We start from the raw sequence: 24,573 nt of genomic DNA, 5'->3' as shown, positions 1-24,573 counted from the left end.
AATTGTTTCTCCCTTACGATATATCAGAATTCTTTTTTCTTTTCTTTTTTGTTGCCCGTAATTCGAGATAGTTACGTGATCTACGACGTTGCCATATTCGTTTTTTTTCTCATTTTTCTAATGAAAAAAGTATTCCAATTCGCAAAGGTTAACCATATTACGTACACGGTATACGCGTTCGATATTTTTCCCGCGCTGTACGCTTGCTGCCGACCGGAAGCGGTGGGATCATAAGTTCCGGTACGGAGCGAACGGCCTCTGCGCAAAATTGACGCGATATCGAACGTATTGATCCGGTCTACACAGCCAAAGTGCATGCAACGTTGTAGCCCGGTCACAGAGAACAGTCGGCGGGGCCCTCCGCAGGCTTCGCAGGCAGGCAACGTTTCCTGAACTTTGAAAATCAATGCCAATGTTCAGCTGGTGCGATAGCTGGGCCAAAGAGAGAGAAGGAGCCTGCCCGTCTGTATAGGAGGAACGTAGACAGGAAGAAAACGGCAAAAGCAGCATATTGATCTGCCTTTAGCAGACGACTCGAATGCCAGCCACGCTTCACTGTCTGCGCAACCACAGAGACTCCGTATGCCTTAAAGCGGATAGACATCGCGTGGTTTAGCGTGGTTAACGCGTTCATCCGCTGATCGAATTTTCATTTATCTATGCCGTGTACCGGTAAGGAATTTTCATAGGGAATTTTCATCCTTATAACGCAATACGTGTATCGGTTTAACGAAAAGTATCGGTGTATATAAATCGAAACGACTTTCATATTTCTGCCAAATAGAAGAAATCTCCGATCGACGACATAGGAAGATACAGCGTGCAGCAAAAATAACGCACGTATTTACAACGATTATAAATTATAACTGTTACGATGTATCATAATCGTATTATAACGATCGTGTTATATTCGCAAAGAGACACGTCACCGTATAGGTTCCATTCCCTTAGTCTTTTTCATGAAAATATAAAATTAGAAGTCTGCAGTCCACTTACGAGTAATAATAACGTATATGCCTTGTAAATGAGACTGATAATTAACGAAGTAGGTAGCGTAGTTGGTTACCACTTACGGTGAAGCGAGTTCAAATCTCCTAAGGCAAGAAAGGAAAAGGCTCTTCCCGTTCGTTGTACAACGGACAATTCTAGAAATTATGGTGTTTTATTGTTGTTGTATATTCGTCGAGGAAGTCCACACACTAAAGAGAGAGAGAGAGATCGTATCAACGTTACATGATACTGGACTGTAGCGGTTCTGACAGTTTGCAAACCATTCCAATAAAAGATAATTCGCACACAATACGAGACGATATTACATAAAGAAACAATATATTTAAGTTGGCTGAAAAAACGTTGGGTGATTTTGAACGCTTCGGGAACGTTTTGTTTAAATTCCATATAATTTTTAGAAGATCTGACAAATTTTATTATTTTTGTAGAATTTTTCTCAGTCCGGGCTGGTTCAGTCTTGTTTCGGTCTGAGCGACAGCGAATATTTTTCTCACGTCGTGTTTAAATATAAGCAACTTTTACTTTGTACGAAGTCACGTACACTGAAAATAACGAGAACCGTCGTCCGGCTACCAAAGAACAATAACGCATGATCAATAATTACTGTTGAAGTTTGGCTACACAAGGTATCTTCCTTTGGGTAAACGAAACTTTATAAGCCAATTTCTGGTAATTTATTTTAATAGGATTTTTAGGGTGTTCGTATAAATCCAGCTCGATTAGCGTGGATCTAGACCATATGCCCTTTATAATAAAAGCACAGACCCCTTATATACGTGGCATGACAACTTTTATTACGCTGGAAACAGCAATTTGTAACACTGTGGCAGTATAGTACACGAAAGTAACGATATTGCTTAGTAAGAATTAGCTTAGAAGGCTAACGATCGTTAGCGATCATTATTGTTTCGTAACGTTATCATCATCGTAACGACCATTGCCGACGAAGAAAATAGCCGTCGAATAGTGAGTGTTTGTCGTATCGAATTAACGGAAGAATATAACAAACTATTTTTTAATTACGAGGAACAAAAAGTGTATGTTCTCCGAAATGAATTATCGACGAAAAGTTACAAAAGACAGGCTTTATCTGGAAGCCAATGTTTGTAAACGGATGTCAAAAGTAAAAAAAAATAGAGAATTTACTTCCCATCCAACCTCTTTCTTCCTTACCACACATTGTTTATCAACTCCAATAATCTACAAAAAATTCTCTACAAAGGTTTCTTGTACGACAAACAATGTTCTTTAAATGTAATGTTCCCTTAGGGATAAAACTCAAAATTACACGTTATTTTTAGCTTTAATCGACGAGAGAACGATCAGGACACGCTGTAATTTTCAAGATCAAAGAAATAATTTCACTCGTTTATTTCAGTCTTTTTATTTCACTTCTTTTTTACCCAAAAAACATGCGTCGCTTTTTGTTACAGTCGGTAACGTAGGAAATGATAAGCCATTTGAACGTTCGAGGGCTCGAAGGCAGGTTCTCCCGGTTATTCGATAGAGCTCAAATTTTGCACAAATTATCTCTTTATTAATCGCAAACATCCCGAGCGATGGCGCGAAAGAAACCTTGAACAAACTTCTGTCATCGAGTCCGAATAATAAGAGTCATCGTAATGCGCGGCGAACACGTTGTTTCACGTTTGTGCGTATACATCGAAAAAACATCGAAAAAATAACCAACGATTTCTTCCACCGCGAACGTGCTCGCGCCTTATATTATTCCTCCTTAATCGAATCTTTCATTCGCCATTACGTGTCTTATCCGACGAGGAAATTCGGACAGGTTTGGTGAGAGACATCATACGAAGCATCGTTTTTTTCATACGCGTTTTTCGATATTTTGTTACGGGCTGAGATCTTGATCCATTAAAGTTCTATTAAAACTTTTACGATTACGCTTATGATAGAAGCGTATCCCTTGGTAATTTATAAAATATCTTCCTTACAAGCTGCTATCGAGAGTGATCCGCCATTTACTCGAATTGCGAAAATAGGTAATTTATTTAATTAAAGAAACTCGTTTTCCTTCGAATAGGAAACGGGAAACGTTGATGTTATCGTTAACGGTCGAGAGTGCGCGTTAAATTGTGCGATCTTTCGCACGACCGTCTGCTCTGTGCTTCCAACGTAATCACAATGGACAAATTAATATAGAAATACATACGGATATGGATCCATTTATCTTCATTTCGTAATAAACGTTTTAAACGAAGTGAAGTAGTCTCTTGAAAGGTAGAAAGAAGGAGAATTTATAAAAAATTCGAAGAGATTTTCGGAATCGTCGTGGAGCAAGTTTTAATCGTCAAAGCGATCGTTGAAAAGTTTTAATGGAATTCGAAGCGATACGAATCTCAGAGATTATACGATATTACAACTCTCTTTGTTTCAGCTTCCCTATACTTCACGTTTTTATCCGGAATCGGCCGAGTTAAATTAATGAAAATAACGTACGAAGCGTCTAACGAGAGAAGATCTTTATTACGGCGATGTTTATACATTATTCAAGCAGCCAAGCGTTTAATCGAGCGATTTGAAATTCCAGCGTCGATTTTTCTATCGTTGCCTATGAATACGACGATAAATATTAATGCTGCTCTGCGTTGAAATCGTGTTATTAAAGTCTATGAATTATTTTGAATTTTTATACACGGTTATTCGACGGCCAGCTTCGAAATTTTAGCATTCCGTGTTTTTCCAGGCTTCGAAACTTCGAAACTCCTAGCTTTATTCCGAAAGTTTCCGCTTCAAAGGCTCCGGGATATTTTCTTTTTGTACAGTTTTTTTTCGGATATATTCACTTGCATGCACGTTGCATAGATGAATAAACGTTTCGTAGTTGGTAAAGTAGATATTTCTGAATATTCGTCGTTACCAAAAGCGTTCGCGTCGACTCGTTTGATATCTTCCATCGCGAGTTTATAGTTTGCTTCTATGTTCCATCTCGTGACTGAATTCTCGTCGATCGTAATTCAAAGGAACGTTGTTCCATTTACGTGTCGATCTTATTTGCATCGACGGCGATCGAGCTCCTCTCAGCGAGGATGAGCGACGAAAAAAAGAAATCGTAAAACGTGCGGGACGAACACGCGGTAACGAAGTAACGATGATTAATTGATACGTCGAATATCGACGAATTAAATAATTCGATAGAACAGTTCCCTCGATTCGAATATTTCAAGAATCGATACTGGCACGTTCGATGCTTGGGGAACTGGTCAATTTGCTGGACGACAGAAAATCGATAACGAGGAAAGAAGCGACTCCCTTTAAGGATCGATATTACCGCGTATAGATAGTTTTTAGCGTGGCCAGCAACCTGTACAATGCTGACGACGTAATGCACGGTTTGATTTTCTATCACGGAACGTGGAAGAGGTGGAAGCTCGACCAGGGCAACCACCCCTGTTGCTCAGACATCAGTAACTTTGTTATCGTCGATTCTTCGACTTAACCGTTCTTAAACGACCATATTTTTTGTTTTTCCTTCTTTCGTTTTTTCGCAACGTCGCGACTCGCAACGTGCTTACGTTCTCTCTTAATCGATAGAGAAGCAAGAATACTTTTCTTGCGGAAGAAACAGGAGATTTGGTATTATTTAGATATCGAGTAGCTTATCGTTGAAAACATTCAAGTTATATAAATTTTATTTTGCTTTATATATAAATTTTATTTATGTAATTTACGGAAAATGAATGGAATACAGGTCGTAGCTTTATTTCAATTTGCTGTAGATTTAATTAAACCATAGCGTAATCTTGAATACAATCTTCTTAGATGTAATTCCAGTTTACGAGTGATTCGTGAAATTTTATTTTACGTAAATGCACATATAAAGTTCATTTATGTGATTTACGGAAGATGGATGGAATACAAATCGTGCCTTTATTTAAATTTGCTGTAGATTTAATTAAACCATAGCGTAATCTTGAATACAATCTTCTTAGCTGTAATTCCAGTTTATGAGTGATTCGTAAAATTTTACTTTACACATACGCACATATAAAGTTCATTTATGTGATTTACGGAAAATGAATGGAATACAGGTCGTAACTTTATTTCAATTTGCTGTAGATTTAATTAAACCACAGCATAATCTTGTATAGAATCTTAGCTGTAATTCCAGCTTACGGACGATTCGTAAAATAATTTTTACCGTGTCGTGTTTTTATAACAACTTACTCGACGTGCGATAAATTCCTTTTAAAAGGCTTTATAGCTGGATCGCAGATTTTGATGCATTCACGAGAAACTTGACAGCGTAAAATGCACGTAAAACGAACACAATATCAACGTAACACGAAATATCTAGGTTAGGTATCCGTTAAAATTTTCAACGAATAGAAAGTGCCTGTTTGCTTACGTTTATAAAAATATTAACTCTATCCACGATATTTGCAAACGTTCTATCTATAAATACGATTTGTTCTTTCGTTCGCAGGAAGAAGCCTGACGTTTTAGAATACTTGGACCTTTGCACGGACCCACCTCTTCGTTTGCCCGCGTCTCGCCACTCGAGAATGCAGTCACAGTCGGCGTGCGATTGTTATTGCAAAACTCGCGTGCCGATAGCGCGACAAAGAGAGGAAACTCAATACGCAAGAAGCGGTATCAGAGGGTCGAGAAGCTCTGTTCGTCGAACAGAAACGGCGAGAAGCGCGAGGAAAGTTACATTAGCAGCGGCGAAAGCGGTCGACGATGAACAGGTATCGGTGTAACAAGAAACGCGATCATATGGCGAATATGAAAATTGATCGGAATAACAAGCGATAAAAAGAAGAGGAAAAAGACAACGAAACTAACGCTCGTAAAATGTGGTAGACGTAGATAAGATACAGGATGAATTTTGGTATTTCAAATCCATAGGATTGTTTTTACAATATCGCGCGCATTTTGCGTAATCGATAACCTGAAGCGAGATAATTCTGGAAAAGAGATTCCGTTAATTTCTTATATAGAGATACTTTCAAAGTTACCTGTTGTTTATTCGACCAGTCGCGAAGAGACGACGAATCGACGACACGAACAGATCGATCTTCTATTTCAGTTAGGATAATAGGGATGGTTGAATTAGTATAACACTGAGGTTAACAGCTTGTAATATATATCTCGGAGATGAAAGAACACGGGGGCCTTTCCTTGGGAATTTTTTAGAAAATCCCCAATACCTTAGGCTAGACTTTCTATTACAGCTGTACTTAAATAATAAAACTTAGAAGCAGTTGTTTATGATTTACTACGATTATGTTTAAGATTTATGACAGTAGGCTTGGGCTCGAAGTGACACATCTGGTCGCTAAACTTAGCCACGGTCACGGGATGGACGTTTTTACCTAACAGAGGTATGGAGTAGTCGTATAACTCTGCTTAAAAATATAGTTGACCCGAGGGGTACAGAGAAGTATAGAGAAAAGTACAAGAGAGAGTTCCATTTTGACTGTGGACAAGTAAGTGCAATTCCACTTGGACTTTGGAGAAGTCAGCGCATTTGCCATCCTGTTGACCGTGTATTCCTTATTGAACCTAAGATTATTGTCATTAGTGTAGTATCTTAAATGGGTCTAGAGTAAGGACAAGTAAGGATGTTTTATTTGTGGTTAAAATTAGTTTCCGTTTAATGAGCAATACCCAATACAACAACTGATTACAATATCGTACGTCTTAGTCCAACACTGGGCTCCCAACTTCTCGATTCACACTCTCTGGCTCCTCCACTGACACTGCGGCTTCTCCACTGACACTGACTGTTCTAGCGTCCCTTTTGTCTTTCCTTAGCCCCACCACGCATGTGTTCCGCAAACACCCGTGGCCAGGGTCACGTAGGCCTTTTCTACGAAACTATTCAATTTAAGGACCGACGACACATCGATGGACCCGACGATGCCTCGGCTCTCGCGACATTGTTTATGGCTAACCCGATATCTCTTCGGCCTTTTTCCCACGATACTACATTAGTATCTCTAGTATCTAATCGCCACGGCTAATTGTCAAATTCTGAAATAATCATATTTGTACAGTTAATTGTCATCTATATTGTACAACGACAATGGCTAATCCGAATGAAGGTTCGTTAAACGCCCCTAAGCCCAATGATAACTCGACATATATTTCCAACAACCTTGTAGAGAAAATAGTTACGCTGTTACGTAAGATATAAGAGAAGTAGGTAAATGGTCGAAGGGTGACAACCCGGTAAACAAACGTTGACTGTTCGAAAGATGATGAACCAATGAGGTTCGGTGACGATGCTGTTGCAAAGGAAAACTCTTGCTCGGTGGTGATTGCCCCACCACTGATCGCTCGAGGGTGGAATCCATTTTTACCTGATACAGCAATAACCATAAGGAACCTCTTGACTCGAAGATGTTTTATGCCACCTAACGCGTTAGCGGTAAATCAAAAAGTCACGTTTTATGACAGTTCCTTGGGATTATTGCGACCCAACAAATTGCGTTGACGTGGCGCCTCGACCGAGGGATTCCGGGCTATGCAAGGAGTCACCCTACGAAACACATTTACCTTTCACCACTCTCCTGATACCTCTGAATACGAGTGTACGCTGTATGCACCTAATTTGGATAATATCAGGTCGTCCGAAAAGTTTCTTTCGTTTTGTAAGGAAATAATGGATGCACAACGTTTCCCGTTTTATATTATTTTATCGAATTACGTATGATCCATTTTGTTCTACCAAAAGTAAAGATCACAACGTTCGACAGATCAGGTTTCGCGTTTGTACAAAGATGAGTCGTTGTGAAAGATGTATCTGTAAAAGAAAGACACTTTTCGGGCAACCTAATAGAACACTCGAATTTTAGATGGGTTATTCGTTGTCTGATTTGCAGCTCGATAGCAAGAGATCCAGCGCAACTCTTTCGGATTCGCCGGTGCTTAGTCCGGAAACAACGGCCGTTCTCGAGAACGTAGAAAAATTGGTGAAGGACGCGCAGATCCAAATGAAGGAGATAAGTATGTCCGCTAGGTGCGGCCGCCTTCAAAAATGCACAGACGTGTAAGTGTCCCGATCGATACGTGCTTTTCCCTACCAAACTACCCGATACTTTGCAACGCGGTTGATACACCCTCGAACGACGCTCGTTTCTCTTCTCGGTCAATAGCTATTTCCTGCGTATTTAGTTTGTAATTTCATGTAGTAAACTGTGGCTTCACGCCACGCGCGTCGATGACGCTTGTGTCACGTAAAAATGATAAAACAAAAACTTTATTTCTTAAAAGTCCAAGACCCTCGAGTACCAATTACTATTATTATTACAATGTTCAAGTATGGGCTTATAATTCACACTGATTTGGTCGTCAATATTCGGAATTTTTGTACTAAGCGAGGACAATGGAAACGACGGTGGGGATATTATTCTTGGAAGTTGCTTATCAGGATGGCGATGTGTCAACTGTCTGGAGGATATCTAGAGGTGGTCGCCTAAGGTGACGTCAGAGTAGAAGATTTTGGGGTCACACTTGCAATGTACGAAACATTCCAATGCAACGCCAACTCGCCTCGAAGCTCGCAAAGTTTCACCGCGTCGATTTAAGTTCCAACAGCAGGTGCTGCAAGCAACAACATGGTCGGTCACGCGTCGAGCCATTTGTCCGAGCGTCCCAATTTGTTCAAACCGCGCGAGTCTTTTGATATATAAATGCACGCGTAAGATACAACTAATTTTATTTTCCAAGATGTTCGATAAATAATTGCTACCAATTGATCATTGAACAAGCAAGATCTACCGTTTTGAAGCAAATAATAAATCAACAACATCCACGTACCGCGTCTCTGGCGCGTGTCGCTTGTGTTTCACCCGATTTCTCGTACGATGCTGTAGGTTAAATGGTTCAAAAAATTCTCGCTCCTTCGTCGGATTCTCAACGATATCGATACACAGCCTGACGTTTCTTTCAGAGATCCGGACGAGGCGGCGTTCGACGACGAGAACGATCAGCTCTTGTACATCCGTGAGCGAGTGGCCTACAAGTTTCAAGAAGCGAACGGCTGGATCGACGCAGGATCCAGCGATCATCGACCTGGTCGTGAGCAACGCGACGCGATCAAAGCCAAGAGGTCGGTCGATCTAACGGCGCCTAAATTTCAAACTTCCGACGATCGTTACGAGGAATTCTCGCGACGAAGGAAGCGGTACGTTCAGAGTTTCGGACTTTCCTCTTCGTGTCCCGCGCCCGAGCACGAAGAGCGCAGAGACGAAGATCGTATTGCACGTGCTTCGCCAGAGGACACGCGGAGGGACGACAAGAGGGCGAACGCGTTCTCGGTGCGGATGGGTCCTTCGGTGAATATCAAAGGAGACCTGGTCACCCAAAGCTTGGCAAGCATTCGCATCTCGCCGGATCCGTCGTTCGTGCAGGAAAGTCGCAACGTCGCAACTTACGTGGTTCGTCGTGACTTTCGCGGCAAGGATGGCTCTCCGAGGAAGAGGGAGAAAGTCGCAAGGATAGCGGAGGACGGTGAAAGTAGGACGAAGGGGAAATCGAAGAGGGCGAGTTGGAAAGACCGCGTGGAAAGTGGCGATGGACCGAACGCGGCGCGCGTTCCTGGACGATCGGAAACAGTTGCGGCAGGGAGATCCTGCGATAGCTTGGCGAAGGACGAAAAATTGGACGATAAACTGGACAAAAAATTGGGAGATGTGCCTGAAACGACAACGAAGGACCTCGAGGGCGAGGGAAACCTGGAGTCGACTGATCTGGACGACGAGGTCGCGTTGAAAGAGAATATTAGAGAAACTATCGGGGATATTTCGAACGACGAATCCGAGAGTGAAATTATGGAGGAAGGGACGGACGATTCGGCGATGAAGATATCGACGAGGGGCAACCAGAAGCAAGTGAGATTCGACGAGCGAATCTCGGAGAGGAAGGAAACCTCTGGAGAGGAAATAGTCGAGGACGGGAGTCCGCCGCGAGCGAAAAATCGCGAAAGTCGCGTCGAGTCGCAAAATACCGAAGGAGCAGATGCAATTTGCCAGGAGAATTCGAAAAAATCGTTGACGTTCATCGAACGTTTGGAAAGCCGACGAGCTTCGAACGATCAACCTGAACGATTCAAAGGCTCTTCGAGGAAACTTGAAACGAACGACGAGCAGGTTCCGTTATCGAGGAAGGAAATGGAAGAAAAGCACAAGACCGATAAAAGAAGACACAAGGGGGTTTGCGAGAAGCGAAGGACGGAGGAGGATGAGCGCTATAAGGCGATAGATAAACGTTTCGCAAACATCGTCCAAACATATTGCAACAGAGACGAGAAACAGCCGGGAAATTACGCGGAGGACAACGTTTCGTCGTCGAGCGCGATCTTCACGGAAGATAGCGAGGAATCGGACGATCTTTGCAATTTGTACGAACCTTCCATGGACGAGCTGGACCAGGTGTTGCTTTCGTACGATAAGATAATCGAGAGCGTCGTTCGATCGACGAAGACGATGGACAGGTTTCTTTCGCGGCCGGAGCTCGACGAATATCGCGCGCAGGATACGACGAGAGGAAAAACCGACGGGAAATATACCGCTGATCTGGTTGCGATAAACAGCGCGAAGATCGCAACGGTGGAAACCGATGGAGCGGAACGTTTATCCAAACAAAGTACGCTGGCTGATCGGTTTCACGCGCGCGCTAAACACAGCGGGGTGTCGAAAATAAAGAAGAACTCGACGATTAGGTCGGAGAAATTTGCAAAGCGGAGCGCAGCGATAGAATTGCAAAATTGCGAATTTGATCAGAGCGCAGAGACGGAGGTGGAAGAACGTCGAGATCGGACGAAATCGACGAGCGAAGATCAACGATTGCTAACGAGGAATAAAGCGAACGTGAACGAAGAACGGGAGCTTGATAGGATGAAACGAACGAAGGCTACAACGTGTTTAAAGTCGTCTGTATCGAAGAGAAACGAGGACGGTTCGAGGAGAAGATGTATCGCGCCGAAAGTCTCGGACAAATTTACGGCGCGTATTTTCGCAACGAACTCGAGGACGAAGGATCGACCGGCCCCTCGGAGGAGAACGTCGAACGAAGAAACCACCGGTTCGAGCGAAGATAACAGCAGGAATTACGAAACGACGACCGGTACCAACGAGACGAGAGACGTTTTCCCTCGTAAAACGCGTTTATTTCGAATCGTGAACGATAGCTCGAGCTTGACAGCCTCTTCGATTTGGCCGCAGTCTTCGAGTACGGATACGAAGAGCGCGAACGATACGAAAATGTCGCAAGAGACGTGGAGGTCGCTGACGATCAAAGACGAGTCCCGCGACGAGAGAGCGACGATTCTCAGGATAAACGCGCTGGAATTGAAGGAAGGGGAGGTTCGGAAAGGTAATTTCGATGACACGACGTTGCGGAATATCGTTCGCCCCGCTGTCTTAAAACATGTTGCAGCGGAAGAGAAGATCGAGGAAAACTTGATGGCGCGCGCTCTTCGAGAAGAAACGCGCTTCGTAGAAGATAAAATAAAGAACATGCTGAAGGTAAACGAGCTAGTACCGCTGATGGCGAAGAGCTTGTTGGAGAGTTTGAAGAACGACGAGGCCAGTCGTGGAAACTTGCAGTCGCTGGTGTCTGGAAAATCGTCGATATACGACGCGGTTTCGAACAACGTTCGCATGATCGGAGCGACGAAATCGGATAACGAATCTCAGGAACGAGATTCGCAATTGGAACATGCGCGGGTTGAAACGAATTTGAACGAAGAAATTATCGAGAAAGATATTTCGATAAAGGATAAATCCGAACGCGACGACGCTATTCTTAACGAGCCGATTCCCAATACCGAGGACCGATCGTCTTTAAAATGTAACGTTGATATATCGAGAAACGAAAATTCTGCGGATAAAATAGACGGCGATATCGAGTTGGCGGAAGACGTTAAAACAAGCGGTGAAATTGATAATACGAAAAAGGATCCTGAAAAGAATGACGAGAATGACGAGAATATCTCGAAGAACGATGCGAATTTGCGGATGGAAGTAAGTGAGAAGGAAAATAAAATGTCTAGGAGAACTGCGTTTAATATTATTCACGAGCCAACCAGGAGCAAAGAATGCCACGTTGCTGAAGCTTTAAAAAATAATCCGCTGCGAAATATCGATGAAAGAATGAATTTACGCGATAACGAGGCAGCTGTAAAGGATATTGAGGAAACCTCGTTGAAAACGGACGATGACAAAGACGCGAAGCGTGATGACCTTGAAACATGGAATAAAAGATCAGTATCTTCGAGCGATGCGATTGGTGAATTGAGAAAAGAGAAATCTGTAGAATTGTGTTCGATGGAAAATCCAGGGAAAAACGAACAGTTTGATAATAATATTTCGCAGGGTTTATCGTCTGATTCATTGCGCGATTGCGCGTCTCTTCGATCTTCCTCGAGAAACCTTTCGAAAACTTCATCGAATAATACGAAACTTTCACAGGAAGCGAATGAACTTAAGCAGATGGAAACGAGCAATGTGATTGTTGATAAAATAAGCAATATAAATAACTCGCATTTCGATAGCTTATTCGAGAAAAAGAACATTTTATCCGATGTGTATGACGGAATGGACAAAAGGTTCTTCTCTTCTACGTGTCTTGATGCCAATATCAATTATTCAAGTTTGCTTAATCAACGGCAGAGGTAAAGGAAATACCTTAAAACACGCGCAATTTCAAGTAATTTAATTAATTAATCGGTCATTATACGTTGAATGTTTGGTCGTATTAACTAAAAAAATATTTATGAAATTATATCTACAGTTATTTAATTACTGTCATTATTTTCTTTAATCGATTTCCTCGAAATTGTACTATTCTCAAATTATACTTTTTACAGGCTTTCTAATGGTACGTCTACGATATCTACGATAGAATCGAACAAGGTAAGAAATATCTCTTTAACATTCAACGTGTCCAACGTAATAATTAAACTGCGAATATTTATACAAGTTCGTATTTTTACGAATATAATTAAAGTAATAGAATCTAGGCAGGAGTTTGTTTTCTCTGTTAAATATTATAACGTATTCTGTATATTTATGCATTCTGAAATTTTTTATAATCCGTTTTCGATAGAGTAGTCCAGCGATAATTCATTTGACAGAAAGTCTCCTGCCTTTTGTATTAAGAATATACTATCATGTTCGCAATTGTGAGAATTAAAACGAATTTGCTCGATTTTATTAATTTTTAATTCCATGCGCAAAAGTTTTCCGAATAAAATCAATAAAAATAATTAATATTTAAATTTGTATATTTTTTAAATTCTTCGTCTAATTACGTCTCATTATCTCAGATGGAAACTTCGGATACTTCACACTCCGAAGGGGAATTATACATGCCAAGTTCCGGTTCATATTCTCTCGGAGAAGTTCGAATGTTGACAAAGATTCGATCGGATGGCGAAAACACCGATGATTTCGATAATAACGTCGCGATTTTCGTTACGAAAGAGATGTTGACTTCTTGGAACGAATCTTCAAAGGTAAAATAACAAATTTCGTAATATATATATATATATACATGAAATAATATTAAAATTATACTATTGTATAATGATATGTATTAGTATTAAAATTATTATAAATTAAAATCTTAAAATTAATATCTTAGTAAGAAATTAAATTATTTAAAGAAATTTCAATGTTATATTATCATATTGTTAATCGAACCTTTATTATGAGAACTATACTTTTTAATTATACTTAATTGATTTATTTTTAGTCTCTCATACAGAGCATGGGAGAAATTTAAAATTGCTGATTTGATAGAAAGCGCGTCATAGAAACATGAACATGAAGAATGTGTATTACAAATACTGCAATTGAAGATGCAACGACGGTGACATATTCCCGAATATTTATGATTTGAAAGGACCATTAAATACACGATGAAAAATATCATGAAAGTATTGTAAATAAAATGATAATTTTAGATAATCATGTTATGTATTGGATTATTATAAGTGTCGTGTAATTAAGCATAAATAATGTGAAATGTGCTTGTCATTATTATGTCGCAATAACCTGTGATCATTTATTACACTATCCAAAATAAATATAACGATAACCCAAGTTGTACGCGAGAATAAAATTTGAGAAAATACTTTGCTTTAAGAAAATAAACTGATTGTGTAAAATGTATATAACCAAAGGGAATACAATAATATCGTGGAGTATTTCTTAAATCATCCAAACATAACCTTACATTTCGAGAAAACTATGAAATTAGTTGACACAAGAATCTCTTAGACAACGCATTAATAGAGTATAATTTACCTAAAGGTTATTATTAAAATAATGTACTGTATACGCTTTAATAGATAAAAATTATATTCAACATAAGAAAACAACGCGAAAAAAAATGTGCGACAAGTATGTCATCGGTTACTCGATATCCGAAAAAAAACGACAAAAATTTAATTGGAATGACTTTTGTAGTGTTTGTGAATCTGAAGGGTTTCTATTAAAAATGGTAAATAATTGTTTAAGCTTTCTGAAATTATTATTAAATAGTTATGCTATACATGATATTATAATAATGTGAGGTTATGTATAAAATGTTTTATTTATAATTTATATGCGTCTATAATATTTTATCAAATATTTTAGAATTGATACGTTAATTTCAGATTGATATAAACTCTGATCTTGAACCTCAGGGACCATTCCATGTTTTTATATACAAAATGACAGACAAACTAGCACATGCTGAATATGGTGATCAATATGTATGAACAAATTTTTTATATTTATTGTGATTAACAACGTTATGACAATTAATTTATATTCCAGGCCAAAGCAATTATCTCAAGAATGAAAGAATACTTTTACCAACATCCTGAAATAATAGTTATCGACCCTTTGGACAATATTAGGATTTTAATAAATCGTTATAAATCATATGAAATCTTACAAGAACAGCTACAACTCGATGGTAAATACAAATTCTTAATACTTAGATTCGATAATTTTCTATTATAGTTAAAAAAATATCAAATAACAAATTATTGATCTATATATAATATATGTGAATTATATGATTATATGATCTATCTTTTTATAGGGGTATTCACTCCAAGGTTTGTAGAAATTAAAAGTAAAAATGCTATTGAGAATATATCGCTGTTAAAAATGGCAGGTATTAAGTACCCATTTCTTTGCAAACCACTTGTGGCTCAGGGTTCCAACGATGCACATAAGGTAATTTAATCATTAGAAAACATATGAATGTTATTTAAAGGTTAATAATAATCGTGCTTTTTAGATGATGGTGATTTTTAATGAAGGGGGTGTGAAGGATTGTCAGCCTCCTTGTGTGGCTCAACAATTTGTCAACCATAATGCAATTCTTTATAAGATATATATAGTTGGAGAAAACTTTCATGTAGTCGAAAGACCTAGTTTCAAAAACTTTTATGAAGAAGACTGTACTGCATTAAACACAATATTTTTTAGTTCTCATGATATATGTAAGAGCGATTCCAAGTCTAAATGGTCAATTCTGACAGAGGAAGACATTCCATTAACCGTAAAACCGAAACGTGAAATACTGGAGAAGATTGTTAAGAGAGTTACGGAACTTTTTGGATTGCTTTTGGTTGGTGTCGATGTTGTTATTGAAAATCATACCGAAAAATATGCGATCATAGATGTAAATATGTTTCCTGGGTATGATAGTTATCCTAATTTCTTTGAACAATTAATAAGCTGCATAAAGAAGCTATCAATTGAAAACAGAGATTTGCAGCAGCATTCTAAAATTTATACACTAAAAAAGTGTTTAAGCGATGACTTGGATTCTGGCTTTGAAAGCGACGAAAAGAAAAAATATTCTACAAAAAATAAATAATATAAATAACAAGAAAGTGAAGGAGATTAATAAATATATCAAACTGATATTCCAGTTCACTATATTCTAACAAGTACAAAGTGATATAATTTGATGAAGCAATGTATGCTTTTTTTATAATGACTTATTTCATGTTTACCCTTGACAGTATTTGAAACTGTCATAGCAGATCTGCGTTTTGTGACCTCGCTACCTTCTAACATTTTTGGGTTGTTTGTTCATGGTATATAGTTGTAGTAGGGAAAGATTAATTTTGTTTATAAACTATATTGACATTTTTTAATAAATTTTGTCCATTATGGTGAGAAACGCATGACTGCCAAAGAATATTTTATACTTTTCACTTGTATACTATATTTGCATAAATGGTTGAATAAAACACCTCTGGGATTAATATATGTAACGTATATTTATAAATTTACATTTTCATTGTGAAGTATGAAATTGTACATTAAAACTACTATAAAAATATTAAAAATACACAATGAGAGAATTATTGAATACTATAGTTTTTTGCTCAAATAATACTTTCATGTAGTTGCTTATTTTAACAAAACTGTAAATATAGGGTGGTTCGTTTAGATGGTATTATCTAAATATTTATTTCCGCTTTTATATGTGACCATTGAAATACTGTAATTTCATCTTGAAAAACTGTTTCATACAACAATAAATAAAGCAGATCTGAATATCCAGACCACGGTCTTATTAACTATAAACAGATCTGAACACTTCCATATCGAAGGTATCGGTGATGTCGTCCGTCTTTTGAGTCGAAAAAAATCAAAATGGAGGACAAGAAATGGTCTCATTGTGTGCATATGTGATACGTATATTTGTATATACAGATATTACGAATGTCCCAGACAGAGACAGAGACAGTCTACTCATCTTTGCCTGTCTCACAGAACGAGTTCCTTTTCGTCTTCCATGTTTATTTTTCAGAACTCAATTTTCGAACGATTTTCTTTAACAAGTATCGAGATCTGTTTACTGTTTATTCATATGATCGTGCAGTAGATGCTTTGCATAATCATTTTGATTTTCCATTATATTTCATTGGCAAAAAATATCTTCATTATTAATCAATGCCTTAATCTCAAAGATAATGTGTAATTTATAATAAAAAATTAATATTGTCATTTATATTAATTGAGAAATATTATACAAATTTGTAAATCTTTCATTTTAAAGGGTTAAAAAGTAAAATATTCAAAGAAAATAAATCTCTTTTAGTAATGTTTGTGTAGTTTAATTGGTAACACTGATATGCTCATACGCGCGAACCTTTTATTTTTTTGAACACAATGCGCACGATGCTGAAAATGTGTACAACATTAACGTATTGCTCTCTCGTTAGTGTGTGTAATTTTATACGAAGCGAAACAAGAATTCAGTATTCATTAGAGACTTAAAATAGTATTAGCAGTCGATACGATTTAGAATCTATTGATTCATTCAGATTAATTCTTTTGGAACGAGCACATATAGGCGCGTGACTGGTTTTAACAGTGACGTTTGTAGATTCGTGACGTTTGCACGACAAATGATTTAGTTGCAAACACAAATCGCTGGAATAATACTGTTTGTGTGACTTGTGAGTAAAACATAGCCCGAAATGTTTTTCAAAGCGACTAATAAATTTCGTGAAATGTGATAAAATATCGTGACTTTTTGCCAGAATTTTCTTTCACGTGGGCCACCAGAAACAAATGTGGACGAAGGCATCGAAGGAGGAAAAAGATAGAAATAGTACGTAAGAAGGAGAGGTTAATTCGTGCACGGAAAAGAGCCAGAGAAAGAAAGCAAGATACGGAGGAAAAGAGAGGACACTCAGTGCCGAAGCTTTATCTTTATTATGCGCCGCTGAGTGAATTGTCAAGTGAAATCAGAAATGGCTGCCAACGAGCAACAACGCAAGGTGAGTAGGGAGAAATACATTGTATTTTTCTCGAATTGCCAATGGCTTTTCGATACGTTCGTGTCAACAGCGAATTCGTAATACTGTCTAAGGTTAAATTTATCATTCTGAACAGTCGAACGTGTGATTTATTCGCGATGATTTTGAGTCAAAAAACGGGATTTATACAATGTCTCGAGACTAGTCATACTAAAAGGAACAACAACGTCTTGGGCTTAGTTCTATGTTAATAAATATTTGACAATTAGGGGGACTCAAGAACGAATTATACAAGAATATAGTAGCATTTTGCGTGAATGGGAATTTTTTCAAGGGACGATTCACTTCATTCAAATATTTGCCAGATCATCGGTGCATAGAAAGACGTATAAATTGTTATATGCAGTATTTACATTTGCACAAGCAGCTGTCAGTAGATGATCGGAAAGGTGTCATGAGGTCTTGGAAAAAATGTGCAATGTGCAATTCTCTTCGATGTCTGGTTCATATGAAATATGTTCCAAATTTTTTTCCAAAACATCGAAAGCTCATATGAATTTGACAGAGATAGGTAGTGTGATCGAGGCAATCAACGTACAATAGCATTAACGAAAGCTGCGACGTATGACAACCGACATGCCCTAACAATTTTGGACTATACTTCCTTCATTATATTTTTCATCATATTTTTGACTAACGATGCGACTTTTAGATAAATCGAAATTAGCGAGGAATTGCGACATTTCATACTGAAAATATTCTGGACTTTGTGCAGTTGAAGTAATTAGACAGAATACGAAAATTAACATATGCCTGTTATGACGGCGGATATCTATATTTCTTTTTCAATGAGACTACTGCTACTACTACCGTCAATTTTTATATTAATCGTATATTGTCAATATTATTACGAAATATTTCGGGAATGTGGCGAATCTTTCATTCCTTTGACATTGGATTCTCTACCAATCCAAAGCATTTGTAGATCGTTCTCCTCGTTGTACCATAAATAGACGTGATTTTCTTTTTTGTCTTAGAGTTATCATGGAACGCAATCTTTTTTTGGAAAAATCGTTTTTACAAACGTCGCAGCAAATGGAATTTTTCTCATGACTTTTTACTGTTAATGTTTAAATTTTATGACCAATTTCATAATATCGTACACAGAATATAAATTAATATATTTTTATTATACTCTCGTTTCGTAATAAAGTTGACTTATCGTGAAGGTAAAAATATTGAAAAGATAAGGATAAATAACGAAAAGATTACATTCCATTAAAATGGATATATTTCTGCTTTTATTTTATTCACTTATGTATATGTATGCGTTATATACGTGCATATGCACAATCTCCGTCATATTTGTGTGTTGATTCACGTTTACGTTTTTTCATTACTTGTATAACAATTCGTTAAGTATGGACGTGAATAGAACATTAGAAAAAGTATGGGGAATAACGTATACTATAAGTAATGCATTTAATTGCACTCGTAATTAAATAATCAATAAAGTTTTTTTTATCAAGAAAATTATTTTTATAAAATTAATATACCTTACATAAAATGATAAAATATTCTTATAATTTCGTTTTTAATATGCTTAATTGAATAAATAACTGAAAAACATATTATTTACCATTTAGTATATTATATTAGTAATTGTCTTTAATAAATATTTCATTTAAAAAATGTTTAAATGACACTTGTGCTTATTCAATGTTAAAAAAGGTATATGCACATAGATGAGCAATGTATGCACATACATCCATTTCTTAAATTAGTAACAACATATTTTTGTGTGTATTTCTTTAAATTGTACATTTAATATAAACAATTAGTTTTAATATATTGCTATTATCTATGAATGTACAGATAAGCATATGTGACCTTAGAATCTGTCAAGGTATGTGATTTTAAGGTTTCACAAGTGCTGTAATATAACTGAATATTGTTCTGATCTAAAAATATATGTAATTTTTTTATTGTTATATATCATATTATATAATTTTTGTAACAAATAACAACTAAATATGTAATATATATTAATTTCTATAAATAATAATGATTTACTTAGTTTAAGAGATGATATTTGTGTTTATATCTAAATATTTTTGTTAACTTAATTAGAAATATTTTAATTCATATCTTATTAATTGTTTAACATAGTATTAAAAACATATTTTTACCATATTTAAATAGAAATAGAAAATAATTACACTCATACACACACATACTTTATTTCAATCAGATTACTTTACATAATTTTTATTAACCAGTTATATATATTTGTAAAGAGATATGTACTAATAGATCTATCAAATTATATTAACAATTAGGAATCACGAGAATTAAGAGAACCAGCCCACCATGCAAGGAGACCAATGAATGCTTTTCTTATTTTTTGTAAACGTCACCGTGGTTCTGTGCGATCTGGTTTCCCACATTTAGAAAATCGAGCAGTTACAAGAGTTCTTGGAGAATGGTGGGCCACTCTTCATCCAGATCAAAAACGTTCTTATACAAATCTAGCACAGGAGGTAAGTTACTTGCATAATAAGGAAGTTAAATGTCATGCTAGTAATTATAGTGTTGATGTAATTTGACATAGTCAGCTATAAATCTTACAAATTCAATACTGTTTACAATTCTATACAAATTTTCATTAAAAACTAAATATTTTTTTTAAATTGTATATTAGAAATTTTAATTACAAATTTTTAATTTTCCTAATTGTAATTTTTATGATTACAATTTTAAATTTTTCAGTACAAAGATGCATTCTTAAATGCAAATCCTGACTTTAAGTGGTACAAATTACCAGCACCTCCTTTACGTACTTTGAATACTAGGCCTACAAACAAAAAGGCAGAAACAAATTCTAATGAGCAAATAGTAGAAAGTGTAAAATGTGAGAACAAGTCTTCCGATTATTCAAAATCTGATAAGCGAGATGGACAATCAATTCAACCAGGAAAATTAGCTGATGAATCCCAAATTGGTGGCCTCAGTTCATTATTTACACCTCAAAAAACACAAGCAGCAGATGAGAAAGTGACTATTAATGGTTCTGTGATTGAAAATGATACTGAAGTTCCAAAACCTCCTAAAAAAAGATATTTAGAAGTACCTTTTTCATCTGATAATAAGAGAGAATGTAAAGCTGATCTTTTTGATGCAAAAAAGAGAAAAAAATCTGAATCAAATAATAATGTGCATCAATATGTAAGGGACCTTTTTAATTAAATTTTTCTTAATTAAATTTTCTATCTTTAAATAATTAAATAGTCGTACTATTTCTTAAAATCTCACATTTCTAACATTAACAATTGTATTTAGGATACAGAGGATGAAAAAACAGAAATAAATAATTTTTTAACTACGAACATGCCTTCAGAAGAAAGTAATTTTAGAAGTGAACGAACATGCAAAGGTTTACGTTATCAAAAGTTCCTTGCAGAACAAATGAAAAATGTTGGTGTATCAGGACAGCAGCCTAAGAGAAGAAGACAAACTGGAAATCGTAGGTAAATAATTACAATATTTCATTAAACTTGTGTTGCATGTAAAATATGATTTCGTCATTAATAACCTACTTCTGATTGATGCTTTCATTAGCACTGATGGTCAAGCAACTGAAAGAAGAAACTCTATTTCTTCAAATGTCAGTGAAAAAACAGATTCCTTGAGTAGTGAAGGTGGAAATAGCTCTCGCGGCGAATTAGAGCATCTTGTTGAAAGGTAATTTAAATTCGTTTATCATTTGCATTTTTATCATATATATGGAAACAAAAAGAAATAATATAAGTATTATTTAAAGCGCCGAGGGAAATATAGAAGCATCAAAGCCAGAAGAGACAGAAACTGAAGGTGCAGAAGGACAAGTTGATTTTGGACCATGGACTGCAAGAAAAAGGTTTCGAGCTGAGTAAGTTTAATGTCATTTTATAATGTTACGCATTAAAATATTGTGTAATATACAACGAAAATGTATTATTTTCATTTTCTTATGTAGGGACTTTAATTTAGAAAAGAAAATTGAAGCGTTACCATCTTTAAGTTTAGAAGAATTTCAGGAAAAGAAGAAGCAACAACGTACGAAAAAGAAAAAAATTGTACAAAAATTAACATCGACTTCGAATAACAAAAGGCATCAGAATAATTTCGACAGCAACGATCATGCAAACAGTCAAAACAATACAAAAATATCCCAAACAGAACGTGAAAATTCAGAAGATGCTGAGAAACTTCTAGTTGGAAGTCAAAAAAGGAAAGCACGAAAACAAAGCATTACACGTAACGCGGCAGCTATAAATGATTCAAAGCAAATTGAGATTGAGGAACCCAATAAATGTAAGTATAGACGAAATAAACTGTATTGTTTATTTCTTACTTTCATTTTATTTCTTAGTGTTTTGTTCATAAATATAACAGAAATATTTCTTGTAAATTTTTCAGATTGGAACGTTATTATTTTTATGAAAGAAAAACTTATAAAAATTATCTTATCTTTTGTTTAGATTATCTATGTTTTCATCTATAAAGAAGTGAAAGTTACAAGAAGAAATTGTACTTTTTATTAGGAACTAGAGTTCAGTTAACTAAAGCTTCAATTTATATTATAAGGTATTTATGTATGAGTTAGAAAACATAAATTTACGTTCCAATCTGCAAAGTTTTCACTTGTACTTAAGTTTTATAATTTGTAAACATTTTTGGTTTTAAAATTAAGATATTTAAGATTATGAAAATAGAGGATATTATGTTTGTTATTTCATGTTTGTTATTATAAATACGATATAAGCTTATATTATTTAATTATTATCAAGTTAATTAATTATGCAAATATTGATAGCATGGTGTGCATCGCCGGACTTAGAAGCACTGGCATGTCTTGCAGCAGTTGCCGCCAACAGAACAAAACTTACCAAAAATAATACATAAGAGATATATATTTTTCATATTTAGCAGTCGTTCATGACTTAAACTTGTGCTAAGTAAACCAAAATCTTATTCATTTATTTCTTAATACAATTTCTTATTAGCTGAATTATTGAAATAATTGCTTTGATTGCTGTTAAAAAAAAAAAAAAAATAATAACGTTTCCGATTTATCAAAAATGTACTACGTTATTATTGTTAATATCTATGTCGTTAATCGCTGTTAATATGAATATTAATACTGTGACTGCTATAATTATTTCGTCACTCAAAATGTAAAAATATTTCTTTTATGTTGCATGAATGTCCCACAAATGTGGTTTATGGAATATAGTTTCTTGTATAGTTTGTTAATGAATAATCTTGTTACTATTACATACTGAAGAAAGATTCTAGTTTTCACTTTGCGTTGCGTGTAATTATTAAAATGTTACGTCAAGCATTCTATACTTGTTAATAAATACCTGCAGTGCAGATGATAGCCATTTTATCTAACTTGAAATAAAAATGCCCGCATATTGATATTCATTGGGAAATTTGTGCAACTTCCAACAAAGGACGTATTATAGTCATATAGGACCTGACTAGGTAAATATTCGCTGAAGGAAAGGAAAGGTGCATGCAATAAAAGAGTGTTAGTGAGCGTGTATTATGATGATATTGGCAGAGCAAGGATTTGATCTTGCAAATTAATTTTTTTAATATAAAATGTTATAAATACTATGAAGAAGGGACGGTAACAAAACCGTAAACCTCTACAAAGCCGATGAGCAGGGCATTTTATCATATCTATGTGTAGTAATGATAACACGTAATAATTGCAAAGTCACTTGTTACTATTTTTGTTATTATCATCGGCGTACGTTTTATCTATATTTCATTATGTTCTGTAAACATTTTATGTACATAGAAATAGGTGCAGTATTATGGAAGATATCCTTCATGATCTGAATATCAAAAAAGGATATAATCAAAATATATATGTATAAATATATATATATATATACATACGCAATATACATGTACACATGAAAGAGACCACTGTTTATATGCTGTACGTGCGTACATGTAAATATACATAATAACGTTACGTATGCAAAATAAAAAATGTAAATTTTATTATTAGCGAATGTTCAATATCAGAAAGCGTATGTATACGTGTATGTATATAATTTGATAAGACTACGTATATATATATGAATGTATATTTATAATATTTATATAACTATTATTCTAGAATTAAGACCATGAAAAATGCGTTTCTGTGCTCTGTTTGAGAAAGTAAGGGACTTGTCTGTGATTTTGGCTAAAGGAGTTTTTAATATTTTATATTTTTCTATTGATTTTTTCTCTCGTTTTTCTTTCTCATTTTTTTAATTTCATTAAAGTCTAACTCCAGACACTATTAGTGAAATGATAGGAACAATTAATGTTAGTAAATTCCTCTGTAATATGGAAATGAGTATACTGATTATATTTCAAATGTGCCTTGAAGAGATATGAACATAGATATTAAACAATGACCAACAATATATTTTCGATTCGTTTCGTAATTCTAAATGTTTTTTGGCTCTTACATTTATACCTTCCACATTTTCTAATTGTGGTTACGGTACATAATTATAGCGAGGCTTTTACGGCCAACGTCCGAATATTTGGAATTATAAAAGAAAAAATTAAGGGAAAGTGTTTCGAATTTTACTGCACAAACATCTATGTACCTAGCTTTAAAAATATAATTTACACGAACATATATATTATATATATATATATCTATATTATATATATACTTGTAACATATTGTATACCGTTTATATGAATAATAAAGATATAATATTTTGATGTAATCTCTCGAAATTATTTACAAG

General features: G+C 35.7%; 3 protein-coding genes across 8 annotated transcripts in view; all 3 read left to right on the top strand.

Moving 5' to 3' along the window:
- Positions 1–13,955, top strand: part of LOC126925777 (uncharacterized) — a 58,632-nt gene extending 44,677 nt beyond the window's left edge. The window contains exons 1-7 of one of the 4 annotated variants that reach the window (XM_050741753.1): positions 7–2,808; positions 5,459–5,723; positions 7,863–8,029; positions 8,933–12,655; positions 12,851–12,896; positions 13,310–13,498; positions 13,738–13,955. In XM_050741753.1, coding sequence (XP_050597710.1) covers positions 5,538–5,723; positions 7,863–8,029; positions 8,933–12,655; positions 12,851–12,896; positions 13,310–13,498; positions 13,738–13,767 — 4,341 coding nt within the window. In that variant the 5' untranslated portion in view covers positions 7–2,808; positions 5,459–5,537 and the 3' untranslated portion in view covers positions 13,768–13,955. Of the gene's footprint in view, positions 1–6; positions 3,015–5,458; positions 6,594–7,862; positions 8,030–8,932; positions 12,656–12,850; positions 12,897–13,309; positions 13,499–13,737 lie in introns of those variants that run through there. The other 3 variants (XM_050741744.1, XM_050741734.1, XM_050741761.1) reach the window with 3 other exon arrangements.
- Positions 13,804–16,262, top strand: LOC126926101 (inositol-tetrakisphosphate 1-kinase-like). 2 transcript variants are annotated; one of them, XM_050742229.1, is made up of 5 exons: positions 13,804–13,926; positions 14,645–14,743; positions 14,808–14,949; positions 15,079–15,215; positions 15,280–16,262. In XM_050742229.1, exons 2-5 carry the CDS (start codon positions 14,702–14,704, stop codon positions 15,862–15,864), a joined length of 906 nt encoding a protein of 301 aa, XP_050598186.1. In that variant the 5' UTR covers positions 13,804–13,926; positions 14,645–14,701; the 3' UTR covers positions 15,865–16,262. The 2 variants fall into 2 exon arrangements, with proteins under 2 accessions (XP_050598186.1, XP_050598185.1); XM_050742228.1 differs by having other exon boundaries at positions 13,858–14,487.
- A 993-nt stretch (positions 16,263–17,255) lies between these two features.
- LOC126926029 (HMG box transcription factor BBX) lies at positions 17,256–24,552 on the top strand. 2 transcript variants are annotated; one of them, XM_050742130.1, is made up of 9 exons: positions 17,256–17,461; positions 17,546–17,785; positions 20,104–20,304; positions 20,534–20,989; positions 21,104–21,291; positions 21,383–21,505; positions 21,585–21,692; positions 21,780–22,117; positions 22,620–24,552. In XM_050742130.1, exons 2-9 carry the CDS (start codon positions 17,759–17,761, stop codon positions 22,706–22,708), a joined length of 1,530 nt encoding a protein of 509 aa, XP_050598087.1. In that variant the 5' UTR covers positions 17,256–17,461; positions 17,546–17,758; the 3' UTR covers positions 22,709–24,552. The 2 variants fall into 2 exon arrangements, with proteins under 2 accessions (XP_050598087.1, XP_050598096.1); XM_050742139.1 differs by having other exon boundaries at positions 17,256–17,785.
- The last annotated feature ends 21 nt before the right edge of the window (positions 24,553–24,573 follow it).

The sequence above is a fragment of the Bombus affinis genome, chromosome 2 (assembly GCF_024516045.1).
Source record: "Bombus affinis isolate iyBomAffi1 chromosome 2, iyBomAffi1.2, whole genome shotgun sequence".
Taxonomy (NCBI): Eukaryota; Metazoa; Arthropoda; class Insecta; order Hymenoptera; family Apidae; genus Bombus; species Bombus affinis.
This window is presented reverse-complemented; position numbering and strand designations above follow the sequence as displayed.

Excerpts from the sequence above, each read along its gene's own strand:
- LOC126926029 (XM_050742130.1), top strand. The coding sequence starts at position 17,759 with ATGGCTGCCAACGAGCAACAACGCAAG. Across the intron at positions 17,786-20,103 it reads CCAACGAGCAACAACGCAAG|GAATCACGAGAATTAAGAGA; the intron begins GTGAGTAGGGAG and ends ATTAACAATTAG. Across the intron at positions 22,118-22,619 it reads GATTGAGGAACCCAATAAAT|CATGGTGTGCATCGCCGGAC; the intron begins GTAAGTATAGAC and ends AAATATTGATAG.
- LOC126926101 (XM_050742228.1), top strand. The coding sequence starts at position 14,377 with ATGTGCGACAAGTATGTCATCGGTTACTCGATATCCGAAAAAAAACGA. Across the intron at positions 14,488-14,644 it reads AAGGGTTTCTATTAAAAATG|ATTGATATAAACTCTGATCT; the intron begins GTAAATAATTGT and ends CGTTAATTTCAG. Across the intron at positions 15,216-15,279 it reads GTTCCAACGATGCACATAAG|ATGATGGTGATTTTTAATGA; the intron begins GTAATTTAATCA and ends CGTGCTTTTTAG.